Here is a 26,933-nt window from a genome sequence, read left to right on the forward strand (position 1 = left end):
GATAGCTCTCGTGGGCATTGCTGTGTTCAAATAACCTAACCTAACTTTTAAAACATTACGACTCTAAAAACATTCTTCTAAAAATAACGACTTTATAAGTATATTGATGTTAGAGCAATTAATCATAAGATATTTTCTCACTTATCTATGTTAATAATTTACTTATTTTATTTAAATGCTTTTAGATGAATGGTGTGTGTGTGATTATGTCAAAGCTTCGACGGCTATCTGCCTAAGGGGAGGGATGCCTTCGTGGAGGACTTTCTAAGGGAAACTGGCTCGTATACACGTTACACATGGGGAAAACCACGAAAACGCCCATGCAGCCATGCCCGTTCGCGGGATTCGAACCTCGGACTGAACTATCAGTGTTCAGCGACTTTACCGCTCGGCCGCTGGTGGGCCTACAGAAAAGTTCGAAATTTACTCTATCTGAAAAAGCGTCTTTTTCAAATAAATGTTGTTAAAACAATGTTTCTCTATTTTTTTTCATATGGAAACCAATTTTTTGAACTGTAATGTTTTGCGAGCCTCCTTACTTGTCCCTTTTGAAAGCAATTTTTAGCATATGTTACTATCAATATATTTGTATTTAAAAAATATTTTAATATAAATAAAATTTTTAATTTTATAATGGTGTTAAGTAAGAAGCTAATATAAAAAATAATTCAAAGTTATTAGAATTTGGTTGTTTTTTTCCTTATTAGCTAATGTTTTAAATAAATTTTGATATTCATAATAATGAGATGGATGAGTCTCCCGATTCCCGCATAACTATTCTGTTGTTTGGATACACGCTGGTCAGAAGAGTCACACTATAGTGCTTATGCTTTTGTTGCGAAGACTAGAGTGGGAAGTAAGGCAACCGTTAATAAAAATTTCATAAAATGCTAGTCTTGGATAAAAAAAAATAAATAAATAAAGTGATAGATGATTGCCATGTGTAATTTTCAAACTCTCAGATTTTTCAGTTGCAATGAGGTTTTATGCAGTTCATCTGAGTTTAATTTCTTTAGCTTTTTTAGAAATCTAAGAAGACAATAAATGTAGGCTCTAAAAGCTTCTCAAATGCTGGAAAACCCTTGAAAGCACACTAGGGCTATCTGCCTAAGGGGAGGGATGCCTTCGTGGAGGACTTTCTAAGGGAAACTGGCTCGTATACACGTTACACATGGGGAAAACCACGAAAACACCCATGCAGCCAGCCCGTTCGTGGGATTCGAACCTCTGATCGAACTACCAGTGTTCAGCGAATTTACCGCTCGGCCGCTGGTGGGCCCTTTAGATAAATTGAAATAGAACTGAATTAACTGGAGACAATTCTGCTCAACCGCTACCGAAATTCTGTGGGATACGCAAGTCTATATACAATTGCAACAAGATATTAGAAAATCCATCGTCATTTTATAGGGATTAGGAATGCTCACTGAATTAATGAATTATGATGTTCTTTGGCATGTGATAACTTTTCTTCAAATGTTCACTGGGCGAAAAGTTAAAATATTAAAGTATTTCAGCAGACAATATTGTCCCTTAATAAAAATTAACTTATATTTTAAATATTTTCATCTGTCAAAGAAGAGAAATTTATTATATTTCTGTCGGGTGAAATGAGATATTTTAAATGGACAATCTAAATAAAACTCGTTTCTGAACTACTAAAGTAACTATATATTAGTAATACTAGCCACTTGCGCAATTAACTGCATGAAAACATTATTATAATAAGGAGAAAGTGTTTAATGATTTTAATGAGTCCAGCTAAAGTTATTTCAGGAGTCCAGCTCTAGTAATTAATAATAATAGAGGTGTAGAACTTTGTTTATTGCTTTTAAATCACTCAATTTGTTAATCAAAACCAGAAAGATTAAATCTGAAAGGAAAATAAAATACATTACGAATAGCAACACATTGGAAGATAGAACACATTGGAAGATAAAATAATAGAATAGCAACACATTGGAAGATAAAAATATTCTACTTCGGACAGTAGTAACATATTTCTTTTAAATTGAGTTTATTGATTAAATTCGAAAGACAAATATATTGTGTTTCACCCTGTGGCAACACAATTCTTTTCATCGATTTGAGTTTTCTGATTAAATTTGGAGCATAAATATCCTACGCTTTGTAGAGTGACAACACAAAGCTTTTAAACTGTTGGATTTTCAATCGAAGTATAAGGTATTTCTCCTGCCTTTTTAGCATGCCTTCGTGGTGTAATGGCCAGCACATTCGGCGCGTATTCGAAAAGTCCGCAGTTTGAGTCCCGGCGAGGGCACTGCATATTTTTCACTTCTCCGGCATAAAAACATCCTAGTATCTCTAAAGTGGCGCCCGAACTAAAAAAGATGAACTAGATGCGCTTTGCACTGCGCTGTATTTAATGATCTTAGTAGTTTGAAGTGTAACTACTGATTGTCCTCTGTGATACTGAGAAGAGCTGTACGTGTATTTTTATTGGCGAAAGTTCAAGAACTGTAAAATGTTTCTTTAGGTAAAAAAAAATTTCATCAAACTATCACCGATTCTGGCTGCCTTCAATCTATTACGACCGCACGCCTAAAATGTCGTCAATAACAGTCCAAGGAAAGATTCTACGAGCTCGACACGGATGTTGAAAGGCTGTCGAGAAAAGGTGACACCCTCGCGAAAACCCTTTGAAAAGCATTTAGAAAAATCTTAGAAAGATGCTCCAGAAACTGAAGAAAGCCAATCTGAAGTTAAGTCCCGCCAAATGTAAGCTATTCAGACAGGAAGTGATGTACTCGGGGCATGACATCTCTGTCGAAGGTGTGTATGTATGGTTTCGGAAAACGTATCGGAAGTTAAAGACTGGAGATGCCCCGAAAATTCTATCACCTGAGAAGACTTCTGGAACTTTGCACCTACTATAGAAGTTTGTGAAGGACTTCCCTTCCATCTCAAGGCTCCTTCACAAGCTGACGGAGAGAAAGCAAATTTCTTGTGGACAAAGGAAAGTGAGGATGCATAATAAACTGAAGGAAGCTTTAACATCTGCGACAATCCTTACGTATCCTCAGCTCAATAAATCATTCATTTATATATAACAGGGATGCTAGCAGTGAGAGCGTCAGTGCTGTTTCAGTCCAAGAAATAAACACGTACACGACAAGTACGTATCGTAGCTTACTAGAGCAAGTTTCTATCTGAACCGGAGAGGAATTAAATTGTCACCAGAAAATATATTCTCGCCACAGTTAAAACCGTAGAATATTTGCATTATTATCTCCAAGGAAGAAAATTCTTGCTCCGCACAGATCATGCATCTTTCGCCTGGCTTTTAAATTTCAGTATTCTCGACAACCAAATAGCCAGAGGGATACGGGAACTCCAGGAAGATGACATTGCTATCCGTCCTCGGAAGGAATAATCACATGGAAACGCCGACACTCTGTCTAAAAACCGTGCCCAGAAACCAAACGTATTTTTGTTTATATTTCATGTAACACTTCACATAATTAGTATTATGTTCCTAACTGCCTAATCAATCTTACGGGAAAATCAAAAAGAGTTAATTCAATTTTAGGAAAGGTTTATAGCCTTTCTTGCAAATTTTGGTTCAATATGAGCAACTTTACTCTATGTGTGTGTTAAAATGGAATTATTTATACTTATTTACTTTAAACAATATGCATACATTTAAATTAAATTAGAAGTTTATATTTTGTGTTAGAATTTCGGAAATTAAAATGAATTGGAATAATTTATAGGAAAATTTTGGTTTGATGCCTCCTGTTACATGTAATTTCGAACAGCTGGCTGAAACTAATTTATTTCTGCATTTGGATTTAATTGCTGTCGCTGCAGATAACACTCCTCCTTTACACAGGTGCATAGAACCAAATGGTAAAACTGCTATTTTTGCTGTGCCTACTAAATATGGATATTCGGTTTTCAGTCCCATCTACCAAAATATTAAGAGATTTTTCTTTAAGCTCGAATTGTAAACATCGCTGTTTATCATATCAATTAATTGCTCTTGAACTGCAATCGAAATATAATCTACGTTTATATTTTCATAAAATGGGTTCACGACCTCCTGAAACTCTGTTTTAATATTTCGAAGATCCGTAAATATGTTATAAAATGATCGTCAGCCTAGGTGTCTCACATGCCCCCAAGTATCAGTTTACACTTCACTCCTTTAAGCTAATCATAAGCAACTGGTTTTAAAGTCTGTTGAATCTGATAATAAAACTAAGCATTTTCCTGTGAGAATTTCGTGTAAAAAGTGCACTAAACCTAAGCATTTTTATCTTCTGCTATAAAATAAAAATTAAAATGTTCTGAAATTTTTTTAAATTTTAATTTTTAAAAATACTTTTTATAATTAAAAGGAAATAACAGTATAAGAAACATTGCCCTGCAGTTTGTAACTGATATAGATGTTAGCGATATTAGCTGTAGCATCATTGGGCCCGGGTTTAAATCCCTGAGAAATTTTGGATGTTCGTAAGTGTATAGTGTCTTTGTGTCTTGGGAACACTTAAAATGCAAGGCGAGAATCCTCTTCAAAAGTTTGATGGTAGAGAAAGACGGGTGGGACACCACTGGATCCATCCCACTGACGGAGTTTTGTTAAAAATTGGGACGGAGCTGAGCAGAGGCGTACTGTCACGAAAGGCAACATGGCAAAGGCTATGCCACTGGCAGATGCAATTCCGTTTCCCTCGCGATGATAAAATTGTTTTGATGTTACTATCAGACAAGTGAGATAAGTCACAACATAACTAGTATAAATTATCGTTTAGACATCGCTGTATCAAGAGCTCTTATTGACATATTTCAAAAATCTTAAATGCAATATTTTCCTTATCAAAAGAAGACACTGCATGTGAGTTGCAAACTTTTGAGTAACTTCACTGATTATATTAACATTACAGTGTTACTAGATTGCCACTTTCTAGAAATGGCTCAATGCAAAGATGGAAAATATAAAAGAATTTAAAAAATTTCCCTGTATCCGTATTCCGCATGCAAGCAAGGCTGTTTTGTTGATGCTTTAAATTTTTAAACTACTATTAAAACTGGTAGCTTTATCAGGTTCAATGTTCCGTCTTACTTTCTTTGGGAACATGTAAGGACCTGACTCGGAACAGGGAGCTTACTAAAGCTATGTTCAATAACTGTGGGAAGTAGACAGGATACACAAGAAGGGTATACAAAACCCTTTATTTTTCTCTCTTTACAATAATTTCCGTACTTCGGAATACAAAGACCCACTACTTGTGGTCTAAACGTAAGAATATAAAAATATAACTAAACTCTAATTTAACTTTGAAATAATAAACGTGGAAGATTGGCCTTATATTAACAGGAAGCCGTATGTAGTACAGAGAACTGTTAACACTACAATACGTTTAAAAATTATCACGAGGATTAAACCTCTGGCCTTGAAGGCAACCAGCAAACGAGTTATACGCTTGCCTACTATGGCAAGCGGCCTGCCGAGTTTCATATGCAATTTTGTTTTCAATTTTAAGCGTTACTATGGTGTTAATGTCTTCCTGGTAAAATAAAATGATTAGTTAGCAAAGAAGCTTTTAAAAGACGTTATAAACAAACATGTAGAATGTCTTAGACAAAAGTATATTTTGGAAACAGCAAGCCAAACTTCTATATATGTTTCTATCTATGTTCTATCTTCTTTTCTTTTCTTTGTTATAGGCAACTTCAAGATCTTTCTTCAGTGAACTTTGAGAAATCAAATTCCGCAAACTTTTTATGTTACAGCATATAAAAATTACATTAAGGACCATTCTAAAATTGTTTTATGCATATTAATTTATCACAATTTAGAACAGGAAATTTTTTAAGAATGATTTCTCCATTGTCAACAGAAGGACAAAGAATGGATACTCCTTTGTCACAGCTTTTATTATTTTTTTATTTTATATATATATATATATATATATATATATTTCCTGTAAATTTAAACTTAAATTTTTATAAGAAAAAGTAAAGAAATTTTTTATAAGAACTATTAGTAACTATTTCCGGCAAAGTATAATTTTTTTTAATAGACAGTAGAACTGAAAGTTTCCTTTTTTTAAAGAGAGGATTATACACGCATGTCTAAAATTGTCTTTGTATGTATGGAACCACGGTTTTCTCGGAAACTGTGAGCTACCATTTTATGAATAACTTCATAACACATAAATACAAAGGGAAAAAATAAGAGTCCTACATATGAGATAAAACTGTAGAATGAAACAATAAAAATGGTAATAATATACTACAAGGGGGGAATTAAAAAGTAAATAACCTTAACTCAGAAAAAAAAAATAAGGCTTAATATCACAACGCGACTTACATATCACAACGTGTTTTCATGCTAGCAATAACGCTATTGATAGCAGTTTGGGGAATTAATTCAGCAATGCGATCTTCAGGCATTTGCATTTCGTGAAGAAGGATGTCTCCGTACAACTGCTTTTCCAAGGTAGTCTCATAAGTTCTTTAGTGGGTTAAAATCAGGAGATTTTAATGGCCAAAGTATTCGCTCAATGTGGATAAGCATTATAGACCATAAATAAAACGTCGTATTCGTGCCCACCTCTGAAAAGTTTTCTTAAGATTTTAAGACCTCATCCCCATATATTTCTCCAGTCATAGATACTTTATTGAAAACTTGTAGGGGTGTACGTTCGTCAATCATTATTGCCCCCCATACCCTTACAACTACATTGCTGAAATGATCACATTCCATAATATTCGAAAGAAGATTTCTCAATCCTGACTTCTAGAGGTAAACGCATTTAGAATTAGGTGTTAAACTAAACATCAATTCATCAATAAAAAGAACAGGGGACCTTTGGTGTTCATTGCACCAATTAAAATGATTCCTTTTGCATCATGAAAACAATGAAATACATACCCTTTGCTTTCTGATAGAGAGGCCTTTTTTCATTGAACATTCAGTAGGCAATTTGTCTTGATACAACGTTCCAGTGGCGGCTGCAAGTTTTGAACTGCTGAACAGTAGTCTTCCTGTTACGACGGGCAGTTACTGCCAGATATAATCTTAAGAAACAGTTGTTATTCGTTTACAACTTTTTCCAGGCTGTTTACAACGGTTCCAGAGTTCTGAAATTGTTTTCATAGCGTAGAAAGCATTTGTCTTGAAATATTCATACATCTCATTACTTCCATATTTTTCTGACCAATTTCTAAACGGCCCATGTTTCGCCACTTCAAACATTCTTGCAAATAGTATTTCGGAGCCGTAACAAATATTTAAAACGTATTTATGCGTTTGAGACCACATACACTGAAAACAACCGCTGTATTGCAGAAATTAACTTTGTGCAAAGTACTTCATTCACAATCAAATGACGTAACAGATCATTGTCAGATGGCCTTGATTTGAATATCAGAAACCGTGTAACACTTTTGATCGGATAATGGCAATTAGACTTGCCTTTTACACATTTCCTGTAAAAATGGAGTACGTCGATTGGATATTTCACAGAATATCATTATTTTGGGGAATGTACAGATAAATTTATACATGAGTGTGTATCCTCATATCAAGGAATACTTGATACTTTGACCTGGATATACTTTATCCCAGTCAATTTTTTAAAATAAATTAGGCTTATGGATTTCCATTTAGACGATATAATTTATAAACAATATTTTAAGTTTTTTAACATTTCGATTTTTGGTTCTTAATTATCATTAGAAATGGCCTGTAAACTCCAGCTTTCAAAATTTTGTCTGACAAATATGCATAAAAGTTATAAATTCAAATTTATTAATAAAATTAAAATTTTAAAAATCAGAATATTTTATTTTAGAATCCTAAGAGAATATAACCAATAGTACTAATACAGCAATGAGTGAAATTTGAGAATATAATAATACAAAAAAAATTAGCATATACTCCGAAATATTCAAAAATTAAATTGAAAGGTTTCAGTTATAGCAGTCCTTAAAAATTATTTTAATCGATTGGAATGAAACATTTTGAGCAAAATCTTTCAGTTTTTGTAATCAATGTGCTATTAGTTTTCAAACTTCTGCTGCCTGATTTTAGGAATCAAATATTTTCAGTACTTCCTATAGTCGAACTCGTTATAAAATGAAACTAAAAGAAGCAGAACAAATTTTTGAGAGATCAAAAATTTTAATTTATGATTGTTTTCGGCAAATTGCGACTAAAACACACTTATAATTCTAATAATTACAGATATATACAGATATGTATGATAGAGCAACATGGAAATCATAACACACATATTGCCAACATTATTCATTATTTTGGTACAAATAAAACTAATTAAAATAATTTTTAATCCTATTAGAAAAGTTTGCGCATAATGGCGGGAAATCATACAATTTAAATTTTTTTTGAATATATTTTTCTTATATAAATTAAGATGCCAAAAATAGCATATCGAATGTTATAGAATAAATATTAGAAATACGAAACAAATAGGATTTCCTGTCATTCCGAATAAATTTATATTAAAATGCATTTCTGCAATGAACAGCAATTCTTCATGAAGTATATGTTTAGATTTTCACAATAGTAAGAATACATTGGTTGTGGAGATGAGGCGATGAACCAGTGACCTCAGAAATGAAAGTTGAAGATTTCGCAAAGGAAATTCAAGCCATGAATTCTCATGTTTAGGAATATCTCGGGCTTTACTTTATCAAGAGAGAAATGCAAAGAAACTATTTTCAACATTATTAGAAAAAGTTCTATTCACCAAATAGTACTTCTCCAAATATTTGTTGAATGGAATTTATTATCGAAAATTCTGAATTATTGAAGTTCAAAAAAAAAAAAAAAAAAAACCCTATTTACAAAAAACCAATATTACATGGTTGGTATGATTGTTAATACATTGTATGTCTCCCAGACGATGCAATACAGTCCGTACAACGCCCAGGCATGCTGAGTATCAAATTATCGATCTGATCTTGGGGGATATTACACCACTCAAAAAGCAATGCTCTCCGAAGTTCCAGTAGTCATGTAGGAGGAGGTTGACGGGCTACAACTCGTCGGCCAAGCATGTCCCACACGTGCTCTACTGGAATCAAGTCCGGTGAGAATGCTGGCCAGTCCACACGGGTGATATCCTCCGATTGAAGGCATTCGCTTACGATGTTTGCACGGTGAGGACGGGCTTTGTCATCCACAAACACAAATTGTGCGCCCATGGCGCCCCGAAACAAACGTACATGTTGTTCTAGAATGACGTCCCGATAGATTTGGCTTGTCATGGTTCCAGTTTGAACATGCAGGTCAGTTCTGGAACCCAGAATAATTCCACGCCAAACGAGCACTCCTGCACCACCGTAACGGTGTCGTTCAATGATGTTTTCTTGGTGGTAACTGATACCTGGAGCTCTTCATATGAAAGTTCGGCGAGAATCAGACTCCAAGCTAAACCTGGACTCGTCGGAAAACATCACACAAGCCCACTGTTGCGGTGTCCACAATGCATGCTCTTTACTCCAGGCTAACCGCAGGCGACAGTGAGTTGCAGTAAGTGGAAAGCATCTGACAGGTCTACGAGCATATAGACCAATCTGCCCTAAGCGTCTGTACACGGTCTGCCTTGAAATTGTCGTACCAGTGGCTGAAGAGAGCTGACGAGACAGGTCTGTGCTCCGCCTGTTTCTTTTGGCAGTAACTGCCAAATACCGGTCCTCATTCGGCATTGTAACTCTGGGGCGACCTGTGCTGTAACGTCTACTCACATTACCATCATCTTGGAATCGTTACTAAAGCCTGGAGATGACATTCTGGGCAATTCCAAGTTCGTCTGATACTTCCAGTTGGGTACGCCCACATTCCAGACGGCCGATAATTCTACCACGTAAAAAATCATCCAAATGCGTCCTTTGTGTCATAACTATTCGGTTATTGCACTTAAATGCTTATAAAGCGCCTGCGAACAATTTTACTTCTTTGCCTGTATTCCTTATATATCACTCTCTTACACTCTCGTCATTGTGACGTACCATCGGTGTCATCTGGTTACTTCCTGAAATTTGCATATGATTCTTGAAGATGTGGGTAGTGATTTTACAGGTGATATATTTATTTTAGAGTTCGATTTCCGCGTGACTCCGAATTATCCTTAATTTATGGACATGAGTGTAGATCAAACCCACAAATTCATGATGTCCAGAAGAAAGGCAGCTCCTGTTTTTGGCCAAGCCTTGATGAGCTTACAGATTACAGTACTTCTCTCCATGTTTTTGTTAAGCATTTATTTGATATTTTTTAAAAACTACGACTGAATTAATATTTTCATCACGAAAGTTCTTCTTCAAAAGTAAACTGTGCATATTTAGTAAAGCATTCTTTTCGCGTAGCTTGGGGCAATATGTGCTTTATTGCTTTCATCATTTAAAGCGTACGTTTACTTTGCTGTTGTGACTAAATCTTTACAAAACTAGTCTTGTCCACAAATTCACCTCATCCAAAAGAAGAGGACCACCGGTCAAGACCTTGGCCACCTTATTAGTGACAGCAAAAGTTTTCCTACCTACGTCCTACCTGTAATGGAGAACATCCCGTGAGAATCCGAAGGTATCTCACCCCCTTCGCTTACCATCAAACTCTCAAAGGGACTTCGTCCAAATGGATTCTTAAATGTCCTATACCTAAAAGACAGACATTCATGCTGTCTCCAGAATTTGAACTCGGTCCAGTGATTGCCACCTGGCTCCAATAACAAATTTACTGAACAAGGCAGCTTTTTACAAGTCAAATCTAATAATGCAAAATCATTTTAAGATTATTTTAAGCAACTTTCGATGGGTTTGAGAAAAATATCCATTGTAAATTTTAGATGCAAGTTCCATTTAAACTGCCCTTTTTCCCTGGTAAGAAATTAGAAAACGATAAATAACTAAAAAGGGAGAAACTAATGAAAAAATAGATGAAAAGATTATTAACTCCGTACCAGATATAATGAAGTAGAAAACTTTATTATTATTATTATTATTATTTAGAACTACAAGTGCTATAAGTCTCGAACCACACTTTTTTTCATTATCACTTTTCGAACGTTGCCATCAAATTTTATCATCGTACGTTGTTTTTATAGAAATAATATAGAAAATGGAAAATATATATATATGGTAACACAGAAAAGGACCTTGCCACTAAATGTTATCTCCATGTATTATTTTGAAAGATAATAAAGCTAAAAAAATATGGCAAGATTAAACATTTAATCGGGTATAAGAGTCTAGCTAAACTGGTTATCCTTGGCAGCTAAAATGCTTGAAGTATACAGCGACTAATCGCTTACTTCTAGCGTTGTAAGAACAAGTCCAAAAGAAGGACTAAATTACCCTTTTCTTTTACTCAAGAATATCTATAGTTGGCTCTTCTGGGGCTTACAGGAAGCGTCCGGAAATGACCAAGCCTTTATCTTAAATACTGGTTCTACCTCATTTACATAAAACGCGATCCTGAAAACTCATTCTGGTAGGGATTTGTAGGTGGAAAGTAAGAAAATAAGGAAAGCTGTTCAAAATTAAAAATAAGTATCAGGAAATTAAAATAAGCCCTACAACTTTCTCCACCAGAATTTAACTACTCGAACTAAAAAGGTCTCCCAACCACCTTGTTGAGAGTTTAAATTCCTACCTTGAATTTTTTTTCTAATTTCCACTTTCAAATTTCAAACTTTAAATTGTACATTTTAAACTGTACTTGCAAAACTTTTAGTTTAAGATTTTATATTCACTTCTAAGAATCGAAGTTTAAAAGAAATTCTAAGAGCCAACTGTACAGTCTTTCTCTAATTCTAAATTAAGACTAAGAGAAAAGAAAAATGTCACACATTTTTAATTCTTCTTTTCTGGAATCTACATAGTTTTCTTGAACTCTTGTGCCTCTTTCCAATATATCTGGAAAGAAAACGCATTAGTAACTCTATTATTATTAACTATTAGGAATTAAAATAACTATTAGGGAATTAAAATAACCGCTACAAGGGAATTCTGAAAATATCCGGTATTTCATTAAATTCACATGATTCGTAAAAACAAATTATTCGACAGGGTTATTCTTCGTGCACAGGCACACCGGTGACTGTACCATTCCAATCCGAAGTCGATATAAAATATTCTGATCTTCTATGGGCCAATTTGTTGCCATTTGACAAACCGCAAGATTTTTGCAATTTTCTTTTAAATTTAATCTGCTTGTTACTGATTAACAAACTAAGTGATTTAGAAACAATAACCGCAGTTCCTTATTTCTTCTATAAATTACCAGCTCGACCCCTGAAATTATGTTAGCTGGATTTATTAAAAACATTATATATTTTTTTTCTTTTTATAGTAACTATTTTAGGCGGCTGGTAAAGCGCAAGAGGCTAGTTGTTTGAAAAGTTTAACGAATGACAAAAGTGATTCGACACAAAAGTGTCGCTCGAGAAAAATAGGCCTTCTGGGCTAAAAAATATAAGGCAACACTTAAGACTATATCGATAATTCTAAAAATATGTAGTTTTTAAAAACTTTGTGTTGAATTTTTTGTAGTGTAAATGCAAAGAAAGTGATTCTTAATAATGAAATGAAAAACAAAAAAGCTGCGTCAGCAGCAGTGAGTCCAAGAGTAGAGAGGTAAACTGTGAGCTCAAAGAGAGAATAAAAGTCTTTAGCAAACCCTAAATCTTTCCTTTTTATTTATTTTTTTTACATTTTATTTAATATTTTGTTAGTACTAGATAGATTTTTTAGTCAGATTACCAACTGTTGTCGCCATTTTTAAAGATATACTACAAAAAATATAAAAAAATGTACTGCAACGAATGTAAGAAATGTATGATAAATGTATGGCTCTTTATCGTAAATTCTAAAGATAAGCTGTTTTTAAATATTTTCTGGCATTGCTGTTGAATTTTGTGTGGCATAAGTGATGTTTAATAAATAAAGTTAAAAAAACAAAAAATTTAGCAATAAAAAGACAAAAAAATTCTCCAAGTCATCTTACTAATGAAACTGAACAATGAATGGATATGACGAACTTGTAGAGTCAGTAGTCTTTTTTTTTTTTTTTTTTTTTTTTTTTAAGTGAGAGACGGGAAAATGTCCAATACCCTCGCCTGGACTCGAATCCTGAACCTCTCGAATTCGCGTCCAGTATGCTTCCAATTACACCTCGTTGGCATGCAGAAAAAGGGGAGAAAATACCTCATAAACTCAGAAAAGGCTAAGAAAAAATTAACGGAAACACTTAACACTGTATTTTGTATTCTAAGTAGGCTTTTTTAAACACTTTTTTTTTATTTTGCTGTTGAATTTTATAAAGCATATGCTGGAGGAAAGTCATCTTGCTAAGAAAACTGAGCACTAATGAGATGAACTGAGAAAAGCCTGCAGAAAACAGAAAAATATATGTCTACGCTATTGGGAATTCTAAAAATACCCTGCTTTTCAAGCTTTTTGTGATTTCACTCTTGAGTTTTTTGTAACGCAAGTGCAAAGAAAGCGATGTTTAACAATAAAACTAAAAAGATTTTTAGAAAAAGATCGTATTAGCAGGAGTGAGTCCAAGAGAAGCGAGCTCAGATAGAGAGTAAAAACCTTTAACTAACCGTCTGCTGCCACTTTAAAATCTGAATCCTTTCACATTTCCTCCCCCCCCTTTTTTTTTCTTTTCTTTTTTTTTAAATAGCACAAATGGGATATTAGACTCGATACCAAAGAGGTTAGAATAGGAGGAGGAAGGGTTCAACTCAAACAGTGAATTTTCAGCAGCCAATATTACTCCAATGACTGTGACTCGTGCAAAAAAAACTTGTCATCGCAACATTTTTTTTTTTTTTTTTTTTAAATTTTTGAAGTATTATTATTTATTTTTTATAAAATTCTTTAGATTCTTTTGTAATGCGTTACGAACAGTTGAATTGCAGTATTGTGTGTACTATTGTAATTTTAATAAAAATGGACATGATTTTTTTCGTTGTTGCGTTTGTTTATTCAGTATCAGACGAAGACATTTTCTCATCACTTGTAGAAATTTTCTCACCAGGAAAGCATTAGAAATAAGTTAGAATAGACGTTAAATAAATTTTGCATTTTTTTTTAAAACAAAGCTTGGCGATGCGCTGAGCTAAGGAACCATCTAAATCAACCACCCCTTTATTAGTTGTTACTTTTGTGCTTTTGACATGTATTATGCAAGTTTATTAGCTATTTAATTTTTATCTCTGTTTGTTTAGCATTTTGGATGAAGGTATTTGAGTTAATGAAGCTGAACCAAAATTAGCACTTTTCCCGAGTTTCAACAATCTCTCCCTCTCCCCCCCCCAAAAAAAACTTCTAAAAATATATAAATGGCAAGATTTAAGTTTTTTGTTTTAATTAAAATTAAGAACCGAATTATTTATTTTTTTAATATGCCAATAAATACTTTATAAAAAGAAAGAAAAATTAAATATTATTTGCATCAAGTACAAGTCTCCTGAAGTTAGCTCAATTAATGAGATCTTTCAAAGACTGCTGTCGCCAATCTTTATACATACACTAGCAGCTTCGCTGCCAGCCTTCGTCTGGCTTTTAAATGTATCGGGAAAATGGCTGAAGGGAACACCAAACGTTAAATTTAAAAACTGCGTAGAATTTTACTCTGCAGAACAACTTCATAAAAATGTTCATGTTTTGTAAATCTTTAACGAATTTTTGGTTAACAAACTCAACGATTTCAAAGCGAGCAATGGCAACACTATGTGCTGTTTTAAATATATTCGGCCCAAAAAGGCATTAGTCCAAATACTCTCAAAACGTGTAGGTATGTGTAAATGGAAAAAATACCCCTTTAACGTAATATAAAATCTAAAAGCTTTCAGGGTGTTTTTAATTACTTTAAATTAAATTTAATTACTTTTTTTAATTACTGAATTTTGTGTGGCATAAGTGATGTTTAATAAATAAAGTTAAAAAAAACAAAAAATTTAGCAATAAAAAGACAAAAAAAAAAAAAAAAAAAAAAAAATTACGAAGACAAAAAAATTACAGCCATCTTAAAGAGAGTCAAGCTGAGCAAGGAAAGATTTTTTAAAATGAAATTATCACCGAAAATTATTATTGTTGGGTTACTGAACGAATACAGGAAAATGAGTACAACTTTTCTACTAGTTAAAAAAAACTGTTTCGGGGAAAATTAGTAAAAATAGATGAAGCTGCGTTATAATTAAATCCGTTGTGAGGTATGGAAATTCATGGGCAGAGATTGAATGTATTCATAAAAAAAATCTTGATAATGAAGGCGTACTGAGTCACAAACAGTAAGTCAAATCCAGTATGTAAAATTAGAAGACGTTTTCAAATGAAACTTTGAGCCCTTAAATAAATAGGCCTGGGAACAACACTGTTTTTGAAATGACCACTTTTATTTTTTCTCTTAAAATAGTTGTGTTATATGGCAAGCATGATTTGGTGTTAATACATTATGAATGCTTTGTAGTACATTTAAATCACATGAAATGGCTCGCAAAACTACCGTAACAAGGTAATTTTGCATGTCCTTTTGATAATGAAAGTTTTAATTGATTAATGAAAAGTTTTATTGTCAGATTAATTACATTTTCCCTTGACAGGTGGGGCTTCAGTTTTATCAGATCTTCATAGAAAGATACTATACAATTCACAATGTAGCTGTCATTAAAAGTGGCACAACCCTTTGCACAGCATCGAAAATGGTTTAGTTATCACATGATAAAGAATAGCTTCATTCAGTATGGTCAATGATCGATCTCTGTTGACCTCTGACTTCAAGTAACCCCTTAGCCAAAAGTTACAAGCTATTTTGGAAAGAATCTTTGACATCAGTATTTGCTGTAAGAGAGGAAAAGAGAGAATTTTTGCTCCTTGAAATTAGGAATAGGTACAAAGTGGAGCGATTCTTTCGTTTACTTATTCATTTATTTTTTGTATAAATATTTCTGTATTTAGATTTAGAATTTTATCTCCTTCGCACGGAAGACTGTTTGCTACGTAAAGATTTTAACCGTTTCTGAAGCTTATTTACGCATTCATGATTTGTTGCCAGGCAATTTTTTTTTTTTTTTTTTTTTTTTTTTTCTGTATGATTGTTAAGTCTTACGTGGAAGTGTTTAAGATGATTTTTATTGATCATATCACGAAAATTTTATTTCTTTATTGCTACTTCTAGGAATCTTTGCGGCCTTAAAGATTTCACTTTTTAGTCTTATGTGATTGTTTCGTAACGTTTCGTGATTTACTCCAAACATTTAATTACTTTTACCTGAAGCTTTCTCTATGCGTTCTAGCTTATTGCTGTTTATTTTGAACTCATCTGAGTATATATATCTCCACACTTTGTTTGGCTGGTGTGGTATCAAACTGTGTATGCGTATCTAAATTTTTCTGTTGCTGTGTTCTTAAAAAATGCGCGAAAATTTACTTTTCTCTGATGTTGTGTTTCTTTGATGCTGTTTTTTTTCTCATGGTAGAAGTAAGCATTTTACCTTGTATTCGAATCATAGTTGTCTGTAATTACAAAGGTAACAGTACTGTGTTTAGTGCTCATCTCGTCTCTATCACAGTAATATTGTATTCCTGGAGGTAAGACGTTTCGGCCGACCTTCGTGTCGTATTTGATACGAACTCTGAAACAATAGTACTAGAAACGTCAGCTCTTAACAAATCTCATGGCCAAATGAGTCTTGTCCTTTATATATTCTGAAAGAATAGTTTTCCCGCGATTCGAAAAAGTTATGAAAACAAGAGCGTTATAAACACCATGTGTATGAAATGCCTTTTTCTTTCCCCAGAGAACAAAATGGTTCATGAAGTCGTAAGAGAAGGGAAAGAAATTAGCCATAGAAACTAAGAAGCAATCGCTGCATATTTTTAGTCGTTCTTCAGTGACCGTGTACGCTAATAACCCAATGTATCGGCTGCCTCATTCCAGGCAAATAGAGGTGAAAGGCTTCCTCGAGTACCTGACGAGAAAATGTATTTTGAACAGCCTTCGAAAACTGACGACAGCCAGCATGATTGGCGATAAACAGACTGGTGAAAAAATAAAATGCATATATGCACAACGAAAACTTTGAATATTAAACGAAATGTTATAATGCATACAATGTTACACAGAGATAGGCTCTAGCATGTTCTGGTAACAATGCCAAATGGCTTAAACAATCTACGATGAACTTCGTGTTTATAATAATAGGGAAAGGGAAAAAAAGGCCATAACCTAAGGCACATATAAGCCATAAAGATAAATACAATTACTGTTAACGGCAGGATTGATCTTTAACTAACCGTTAAAATTGCAACACCATGAAAGCGACGTTGAATGAACTTCAAATATACATGAAAGGTATTACATGCTTGGATCTGCATTTTAGCGAATGCACATGAGGAAAATTTGAGTAACTCCATCTACACTGTGTATAAAAGGAAACATCGTACATAGGGTCGCTCGTCGCTTCATGTGATCTCAATTCTCTCAATGACTCGTTCCCGTTCTAGAATGTATTGTACCTTCAACTTACAATGAACGAATTTAGACTAACTATTGAACTTACATAATGTCAGGACTCTATGCCTTGCTTTGTATGCGACGCTAACTGACTTTGCCATCGACCGTATACATCACAGACTGATTGCACATTAATGGACTATTGTTTGCCCGAAGGCGGGCGAGGTGTTCTCACACCTTTAAATTAAAATCACTACCGCGAATGGCCTTGCAAGGCAAATACTGAATGCACTGGTTAAAATTCTAAGAAATTGACACCAGCAATGAATAAGAGGTTTACGTTTAGGGTTTTCATTTCAAAAGCGCATTTGAACGATGGTTGTTTGTATAAGCATCATGTCAGGTCTCTTTTAAAAAGGAACATCTCTTACCATACGTGGCGGAATAATGCTGCAGCCTATCGGGACTGTCATTTTAAAAGCATACAATGTTCAATAAGTTTCGATACGCATTATTTATCTATTAAATTTTCCTCAGATGTATCAGAAACGTTTTCGAGATAAAAATGAGTATGTAGTGAGTCTCATTTGGTACATACGTAATCATAAAAGCAAAATTGCATTCCTCAAATGTTGTATAACATAATTTTAACTTGTATACAAATTACAGGATAACTGGAGGAATGTTTTGTGCAGTCTACTTACATCTTGTAGTAGATCTTGTACACATGAACACATCACTCCATTTGTAACAGAATCTACATGTGGCAGCTATGCGTGGTAGTTATTTACAACATATGTTAGAGATAAAAGAAATGAGAAAGCATGTGCAAAATATTGAACGATAATTCTTTCTCATTTATGTACATGATTTTGAAAGTTGTTATGAGCTACTTTAACTTTCATTATAAATGACGTGCGATTTACGTAAAACCAAGCCTCTGAAAGTTGACCATTCAGAATAAGACAACAGTGACGTGAGGGAGGGATGGAATAGTTGTATTCTAAAATTTCTTGATCGTCATGTCTCTTTATCCTTGGATTTCAACCTGAACGTTTGGGCCTTTAATGCTGTTGGACTTGCACTGAAAGGGCATTTAACCGGCAGGCACGGTACTGACTACTGCAGTTGAATTCCTTCCTGAAGTACTTATCATAAGTAACCATGTGCGGTAAGTTTTGATGCGTTTCTCGCGCTCGCTAACACGTATTGCAATATATGTTTGACGTAACTTTATAAATTAAGCATGTATTGAAAATTGACGTTTTATATCAGAAGTTCATACTTCGAATATTATGTATTTATGCCATTAACATTCTGGACTGACTTCCAAATTCTTCTAATTTTTATAATTACAAATGTAGAATATTCATTTAAATTTGACAGCAAATAACCGACGAATTATTTAAACCACGTTTCCATATGTGATAATGTCTATACCGTAACATTTTAATAACGTTGAATATAGCATTATCATTCACGTATTATTTAACATAATATTTGCTGTTAGCATTTCAAATTCAGTTCTCATGAATGTTGCTTTCATTTCTCACTGTCAACAGTTAATTTTTCAAAAATGAAGGAATAATAGATTATACTTATAATAGGAAAACAAGATTTACCGGGAATAGTAATCTGAAACCATAAACAGTGTTGGGTTTTTCAGGCTTTGAATTCTTCTGATAAAACTAGAAAATATATTTATTTGTAATGAATAAATGAATATATTTCTTTAAGAATAGCAAGTTCATAATTAGAGTTTTCAAGTTTCATTGAAGATTGTGTTTGATATATTTAGCTAAAAATAAGCACGTTTTTTAATATATTGCCATTGATACTGTACACTTATCAGATTTACTTTATTGTTTAGGTAAATATATTTTCAGTAATGCTTTGATGTAAACAGTTATTTATATTTCATTAACTTTTCATTAAAATTCTGAGTTTTAATTTAAAATCAAAATTAAGAGTGATTTTATTTTTTTACAGGTATATTTGCATACCTTAACTTCTTGGAACCTCGTACAAGACGTGAAATATTAGAATGTCTCATCAAAGGATTGCAGAGACTTGAGTATAGAGGATATGATTCAGCAGGTCTGTTTCACAAAACTAAAATAATATTAGATGACTAAAAACTAAGTAAAAATAATATTTTACTTTTAACGGAGTAAAAGAACAGTAAAGTTACTGAACATTAGTAGTTTGACTTAAGTTCAGATCGTGCAAATCAGCTGGTTGCATAATTTTTTTGTGTTTTCCTAATGTGTAACATAATTATAAGCTAGTTTTCTTTAAAATATCCTCCATGGAGGTATCTTTCTCCCTAGGCTTAAGACTCTCCTGTGTACTGCTGTATCAATATAATTCAGTCTTTTATGGAATAAAGTCATTCAAAATACAGTTATAATTGCAGTAGTTTCTCTTATTGATTTTACGTAATTTATTGTTATTAAAGCTGTATAAATTTAAAATTTTGTATTATGACTGAACGTAAATTTTTTTTAAAATTAAACTAGTATTAGTATATCTTTTGTAACATTAGTTTATGTCAAGTAGTTATTTTTGGTAAACTAATTTTAAAATGTTTAGTATTTTCTGTAAATTTTATTTTGTAAGCTATCTATAATAAGTATTGATATCTTTATTCAATATTAAATTTTAGACAATTATTTAGTAGTTTTTATTTCTTAGGCGTTGCAATTGATTCTGATGCTAATGGAAATGATATCCAAATCATCCGTAGGAGTGGAAAAGTTAAAATGTTAGAAAGTGAAATATGGGGTAAGTAAAAATTTATTTTGAGAAAGCTAGCACTGACGACTCTTCTTTTCTGTCTTCCTAAGCAAGAGGCAATTCTAATTTAGATTTTTATTTCCTTTGAAAATATTTATCCTTAAATAAATATTGCATCTTGTATCATAGATTAATATGTGAAATTACTTTAGCTATAATTTGTTGTTTACAAGCTATTAATATAAATTGTTTTTATATATATTGTTTTCTAATTGTATTTAGAAAAAGGTGTGAAAACACTTAAAATAATTATGTATTTCAAGGTACAAGAACTTGCATCGTAACTTTTACATAATATTTAAAAAAAATATTTCTGTGTATTATTGATAAAACTTGCTGCTCTTGCTATTTTAATTCTTAAATCTTTATCTTAAAATAAAAAAATTAAAAAATAGATAAAAGTATTGTTTTAAAGTGAGCAAGTCATAAATTTAAAGTTTCAACAAGAAATATCAAGAGTAAAAATAATTACCTGCAGCAGTTCAATGGCTTAACTGACTGACCAGCATATGGATGTTATATAGGGTTTTTGAAAAGGATAGCTGCAGGTTTTATTTCTTTGAACATTAATAATAAATATTAAAAGTTTCTTTCAGTAAGTTTCTTGAAAAAGGGTTCAGCACTCTGTATAGGATTATATAGTAAAATTGAATTTTTCACTTATTTTTGTAAAGCAAACACTATTTGATAAAATACTAACATTGCTTTAATCAATTTATTGAAACATTCTAATATTTTGTGTGTGGAATGGGCAGAGGCTTTCATAATTAATATTCGGTGCTACCAGTTGCAAATTTAACGAGTGCTGCTATCCCTAGTATTGAACTGTTAACTACCTAAGCAGGCATTTTTTCTCATATAGTTGCTCTTTATCTTCAAGAAAGTGAGAGAGAAGGAATTCTCAGCAGTGAAAAGTGATCAAATTCTTTCTTGCACATCTCCCTGTATATTGTACAAGAAAGTATGGAATGTTCAATATTTAAATCTATTAAACTTTGTTATTTATATTTTTTATATTTATATACACTTCCTTTGAAAATATAGTATTTAGTTAGTTTTTATGCTGTGTACATTTTTTAGTTACAGAATCTTTAAACCTGTATTGTTAAAATAATTTTCATAGAATTCTTCTCCTTATTTGAGAAACTTGAATGAAAGTACATGTCTTGGATTAATATTTAAGGAATTAAAACCTGTGGCTATTTTTATTAAATTTTGTGTATTATATATCAATAGATACAAAGTGTGACAAATAATTCTCCAAATCTTATAAATTTATGAATATTTGAGTAATCACTTGCTTTTTTATACTTGAGCGGTTAGTAAGTTTTTAGGGTTGTAAAATGGCAATATCTCCAGACTTTAGCTTGTAGTAAGCTGCAAGATCTATATTCCTATGTCCATTTAACTATAAAAATTAATTTTTAAACTATCAGATGCACTTAATACTTATGTTTAAAAAAAAGACTGCATATTAATAAATTTTTAAGCCTTCAAAATTTTTTTGAAAAACTGCCAATTAAGCAGTTGATTTTGTTGAAAAGCTTTGTCAAATACTAATGAATCTCTGGTTGTCTAAGCTGTTTGATATGCCCAAAACTCGAATATTTATAAAATTTTTTCTTTGTAAATTAGTAGAAGAAATATATACTTGAAATATATATTGATTTTTGATAAAAAGTATTCATCATTTAACTTGAATATTTTTGTACACTGGAATTTTCTTTTCAGGAACTGAAAATCTTGATTTTGATCAGAAGTTCAATTGTCATGTAGGCATAGCACATACACGTTGGGCAACCCATGGTGCTCCAAGTGCATGCAATAGCCATCCTCAGCGATCTGATCAATCAAATGGTAAATTTTTTTGAGTGAATTTGTAGCTTTGGATATTCTTTACCAAACCTAAACAATGCAAATTAACACATTACTAAATTGTAATTACAGTGTATAGGTAAGTGTATGAATATCCATATATTTTTCTGCTCTGTTAGAAAATTTGTTATGGCATTCTGGTTTTTACATGTTTCTCTTTCGTTTCATGATTCTATTTATTGGAACCTGGTGAATTTGGTGACAAATTTTGTTCTTTTCATGGAAATTCTAGTAAAACAAATTTAGTCTCAGGTTTTGGTCTTTTTGTGGAAATTCTAGTTAAGTAAAATTAGCGATAGATTTTGTTCTTTTTATGAAAATATCCCATCCTTCCTCTCAGTAACAAAATGGCTGTTGCATTTCATAATTGTCATTTACATTCCTTTCTGTTGCTAGCCATAAGCATGCCTACTTGAAGGTTTATGGCTTTATTGTATTCTGAGCTAAACGCTCAGTTTTCTTGGATAGTTGTCACTTCATATCTAGGCTTATTAGAATTGATCTGTGTAAGAGAAAATGTCGTCCTGAAAGGAAAGACGAATTAGCATACAATGGAAATGAAATTGGAGACCTTAAGAGACTGGAATAATAAAAAGTATTGAACAAAATTGTTATGGATTTTAAGTGTTATTCAAAATATTGAATGTTTTGCGTAAACCATCCATTCTTCTGTAAAACTCGATATTTTGGGTAACTTTTAATTCTCTGCCAACATAGGTCAAATTTGCAGGATTCTGTATAATTTCCTAAATGTTGATATTCTCTTTTAAGTTATGTAATGGTAATAAAGTAATGTAATGGATTATTAAATTATTGCCACCAGAAATTTTGTCTCTATTCATTTCCTGTTATAGAGCAGCCTCCTTACATCTGAAGCTGAATATTTTTCTTGTTAATTACCTTTAGTAGTGTAGTTGTAAATGTTAAGTAACTATATGCAAGTCATATTTGATTCTTGGAGATATAACAATCTGGCTGTAGAAGCTTTTCTGTGGCATTTATTAAATGTAATATGGAGATCACTCTGAGAATTTTTAGACACATGCAGATAAGTGGAAGAAAAAAATGAATGGTTAGGTTTGAAAACATGAAATAATTTAGCCTAGCAGACTAATTTTTATTGGCCAACTGTAAGCAGTTTAGTGTAAAATATATTTTAAAGTTTGGTGCAAGAACATTATTGTTCTATGATTTTAAAGTGGGATTAAATTATGAAGAATGCATTAAACATCTACAGTTAACATTTGGAAATGAAGGTTCATCTTGTGCTACTGTATTCAGATGGTTTACTGAATTTCGCAGAGATTTCAATTTTCTTAAGGATGAAAACACAGAAAGGTAGTCATTAGCAGAAATCCTGGATGTCTCCTATACAGAATATTTATCAATGATAATTGCTCCACCTACCAAACGATGCAGAAAGAACTTAATATTGGATCTGTCACCATTCATAAAATTATTCATGAGAATTGCATATGAAAAAAAAAAAAAAAACTAGATTCCTGTCTAATTCGCCATAATTTAACTAAGTCCCAAAAAGAGGAATGTTAGAATTGATAAAGAAAATATTAAATCATACTTAAAGATGGTGGCCACCACACTATTGCTAAAATCGTATCTGGTAATGAAATGTACATTATTATTTGTTGAGGATCCAGTGCATCAAGAAAGTAAAATATGGGTCTTTGAAGATGATTCTTCTCCTACAATGGTTAAAAGACAACATGCCTTGAAAAAAATAATGTATGTTATTTCCTTTAGAAGTACAGGTTTGGTCAAAGTTATCCAGCTGGAAGGACAGAAGATAATCATATCTACCTGGTACACCATTAAGTATGTACTTGAAATTCTTCAAGAAGTGAATGTTAGATAACTCATGCTTCATAATGGAATTGCATCTTCTCATTCAGCAAGATTGACAGTTGAATTTCTTGAATAAAAACACATGAAAGTGATAGAACATCCACCCTGTTCACCCAATCTAGCCCGTACAGAGGTGTATTGACACTGAAGGAGACTACTTTGAAAACTCCTAAAATTTCGTAAATATAACTTTAAAAAGAAACTATGTACAGTACAAAATCTGTAATCCGGACATCCATTATCCGAAATAATCTTTAATCCGGACCTCAAAGCCACAAACTTTACGCATGCGCGTAGAGAATGCACATACATTATGTATGTGCGTGTTGAAAGAAATGTTTAATAAATATTGAGCTTTTTTTGTAAAATTTGATACCCTTTAGATCATAATTGCTCTTTATTTCATAAATTATGGTTTCATATTTTTAATTTTATAATTTCTGCATGCCATCTTACCAGATTTAAATTGATGATCTATAATCGGGAAAAACCCCTAATCCAGAATCGCCAAAGTCCCGACGAGTTTGAATTATGGACTTTGTACTGTATATGTCATCCTCGTATTTATAAACAAGCTTCATTTTAAAAAAATTAATTTTTTAAATTATTACTTTAAAAAAATTTTAAAATAAAATAAGTTCTAAATTAGATTTCATTTGGGAATAGTGATCATAAAATGAAATAATATAAAATGATGAATTAAAAATTAGACTATAAACAATTACAATAAAATGTACCAAAGCTAAAAAAGATATTCAAATATAATTTCATTCCTTTCAGTATACAAATTTGTTTTGAAATTAGTACCAGTTTAGTATAAAGCATAAAATTAAGCAATAAATTTTTCTGAACATGAGTATTTTTAATTTGAAATGAACTTATTTTGCTTATATCTTGAGTAGTATATTTGACTAGGAATATATTTTAATTTTTCTGGGGAAATTTTAATTCTCCTCTCTTAGACTTAGCCCATGAAGCGCAAGTCCATTTGTGAGGATTCGCTGTACATGGCGTATCACTTTTTAAATTGTTGCAACCCAATTTTATCGCCCTGTATTATATTTAAAGAAATTAAATAATGAAGAATCTGCATGAATGTATGCATTTTTTCGCATTGTGAAAAAGCAATGGTAGCTAGAGCCATCAAATTTTGAGTAACATAGTAGTCTTCCACCTCAATATGGAGTCTGGTAGCCTGAATTTGTTTAGTGTGTATTTCTTATTTTGTATAACTTTTAATGAATTTTTGATTCAGAAACTCTTTCAAAGCGAGCAATGACTGCTATGGAAAAGAACACTTTAACCTCCAGTGCACGAGTCTCTCTCAGAAATTCTAAAGATATGTTTTTAAATATTCTTTAACCTAATGCTCTTGAAACGTATATACAAGGGAAAAAGACACTTCTTTGGGTGTAATACAAAATCTTGAAAGCTTAAAATTTTTTCATTTTAATCAACAGCTATCAAAATTGATTAGATCTTGTACCTTTCCAATAGATACAGTCAAAAGTCGTTAATCCGGACTCGTCGGGACTTTGGCGATTCCGGATTATAGATCATCAGTTTAAATCTCGTAAGATGGCATGCAGAAATTCTAAAATTAAAAATATGAAACCGTAATTTATGAAATAAAGAACAAATGATACAAATGGTATCAAAATTTGCAAAAAGAAAAAGCTTAATATTTATTTGTTTACTTTATTAAACATTTCTTTCAATGTAAGTTGTTTAAGTCTTGCTTCGTTTCATGTGATAATACTTTCTCTTTAATTCTATTAAACAGACATAATTTCTTGTTCAGTTACAAAGCTCCGCCGTTCAAGTCCTATAATTGCTGTGTCAAGAACACCGACTAATTTGTCAATCGAAATTTTTTGTTTTCAACAACCTCTGTCTCTTTTCTTCGCTATCGGAAGCGAATTATAATGACGAGGAACTTGTTTTAAATCATATCAAAGACGGAGCATATCGAGATGAAATACTACATTTGGTAAGGAATTATAAGCCAAATAAAATAAAAACATCTGCACTGAAGATAAGGATAGTGCTGACAAATCAACTTCCAATTCATTACGCGCCCACCGCCGAGCAGCAGGAAATTGATAAACAGATTTCGGATTTCAAAACATACTTTCGCTTTAGATCCTTTACATATTAACAAATATATATCGGAAATTCTATTTGATATAATCGAAAGTTTAAGCTTACTTTTATAAAATTGCTCTTACAGTCTGCAAAAAATAATAAGCCGGATGCAATTCGAAAATTAAGGAACAACGCAATCATCAACATTAACTGAAATAGATAATTATTTAGCTTATACGTCCGTTATACATAAAATGCGCACGCGAAAACGTATTCTGCACTTGCGCACACTCATATGCGCAGTCATAAAAGGTCTTACGCGCACGCGTGAACGCCCCTGCGCATGTGTCAACACGGCGCATGCGCAGAAAGTTTTTAGTTTTGATGTCCGGATTATAGATCATTCCGAATTAACGACTTTTGACTGTATTAAGTTCAGTGGTTGCTTTCCATTATTCAAAGTTCAGATTTGGAGTGTAAGGTGCAGTTGTCCCTCCCTCCCTATTTTTAACTTCGCTAATTTTTCGTGTCCTTTGTGTTACATGTTTGATCAGATAGCCTGGTTCAGTAAACTCTCTCCACTGACAGGAACCGATTTTGTAAGTTACGCCTTAAGCGTACGAAATTCTTGAATCATCTACAGTTTCTACTTAAATGCAAACATCAAAATTTCATTCCCAAATTTATACATGTGAAATGTAGCCTTAAAGCTTCCGTTCACATTTAAAAAGTTTTGCATAAATTCAAATTGGCACTTCTTCGTCATATTATAAGGGATACGCGCAAACGTTTATCTAAAATTGAATTTAAATTATATTGCCTCCATTTAAAAATTGCTAGTTCAACTGGAAAT

General features: G+C 32.5%; 1 protein-coding gene across 3 annotated transcripts in view; it reads left to right on the forward strand.

The window, feature by feature from the left end:
* The first annotated feature begins 18,460 nt into the window (after positions 1 to 18,460).
* The window catches only part of LOC118188307 (glutamine--fructose-6-phosphate aminotransferase [isomerizing] 2-like), a 54,671-nt gene continuing 46,198 nt past the window's right edge, over positions 18,461 to 26,933 (forward strand). For all 3 annotated transcript variants that reach the window (XM_035358718.2, XM_035358720.2, XM_035358721.2), the window contains exons 1-4: positions 18,461 to 18,632; positions 19,451 to 19,558; positions 20,156 to 20,245; positions 21,989 to 22,114. In XM_035358718.2, coding sequence (XP_035214609.1) covers positions 18,626 to 18,632; positions 19,451 to 19,558; positions 20,156 to 20,245; positions 21,989 to 22,114 — 331 coding nt within the window. In that variant the 5' untranslated portion in view covers positions 18,461 to 18,625. The remainder of the gene's footprint in view (positions 18,633 to 19,450; positions 19,559 to 20,155; positions 20,246 to 21,988; positions 22,115 to 26,933) is intronic.

This window comes from Stegodyphus dumicola, chromosome 4 (assembly GCF_044657685.1).
Source record: "Stegodyphus dumicola isolate Sdum_Otavi_A_Nest chromosome 4, ASM4465768v1".
Lineage (NCBI taxonomy): Eukaryota > Metazoa > Arthropoda > Arachnida > Araneae > Eresidae > Stegodyphus > Stegodyphus dumicola.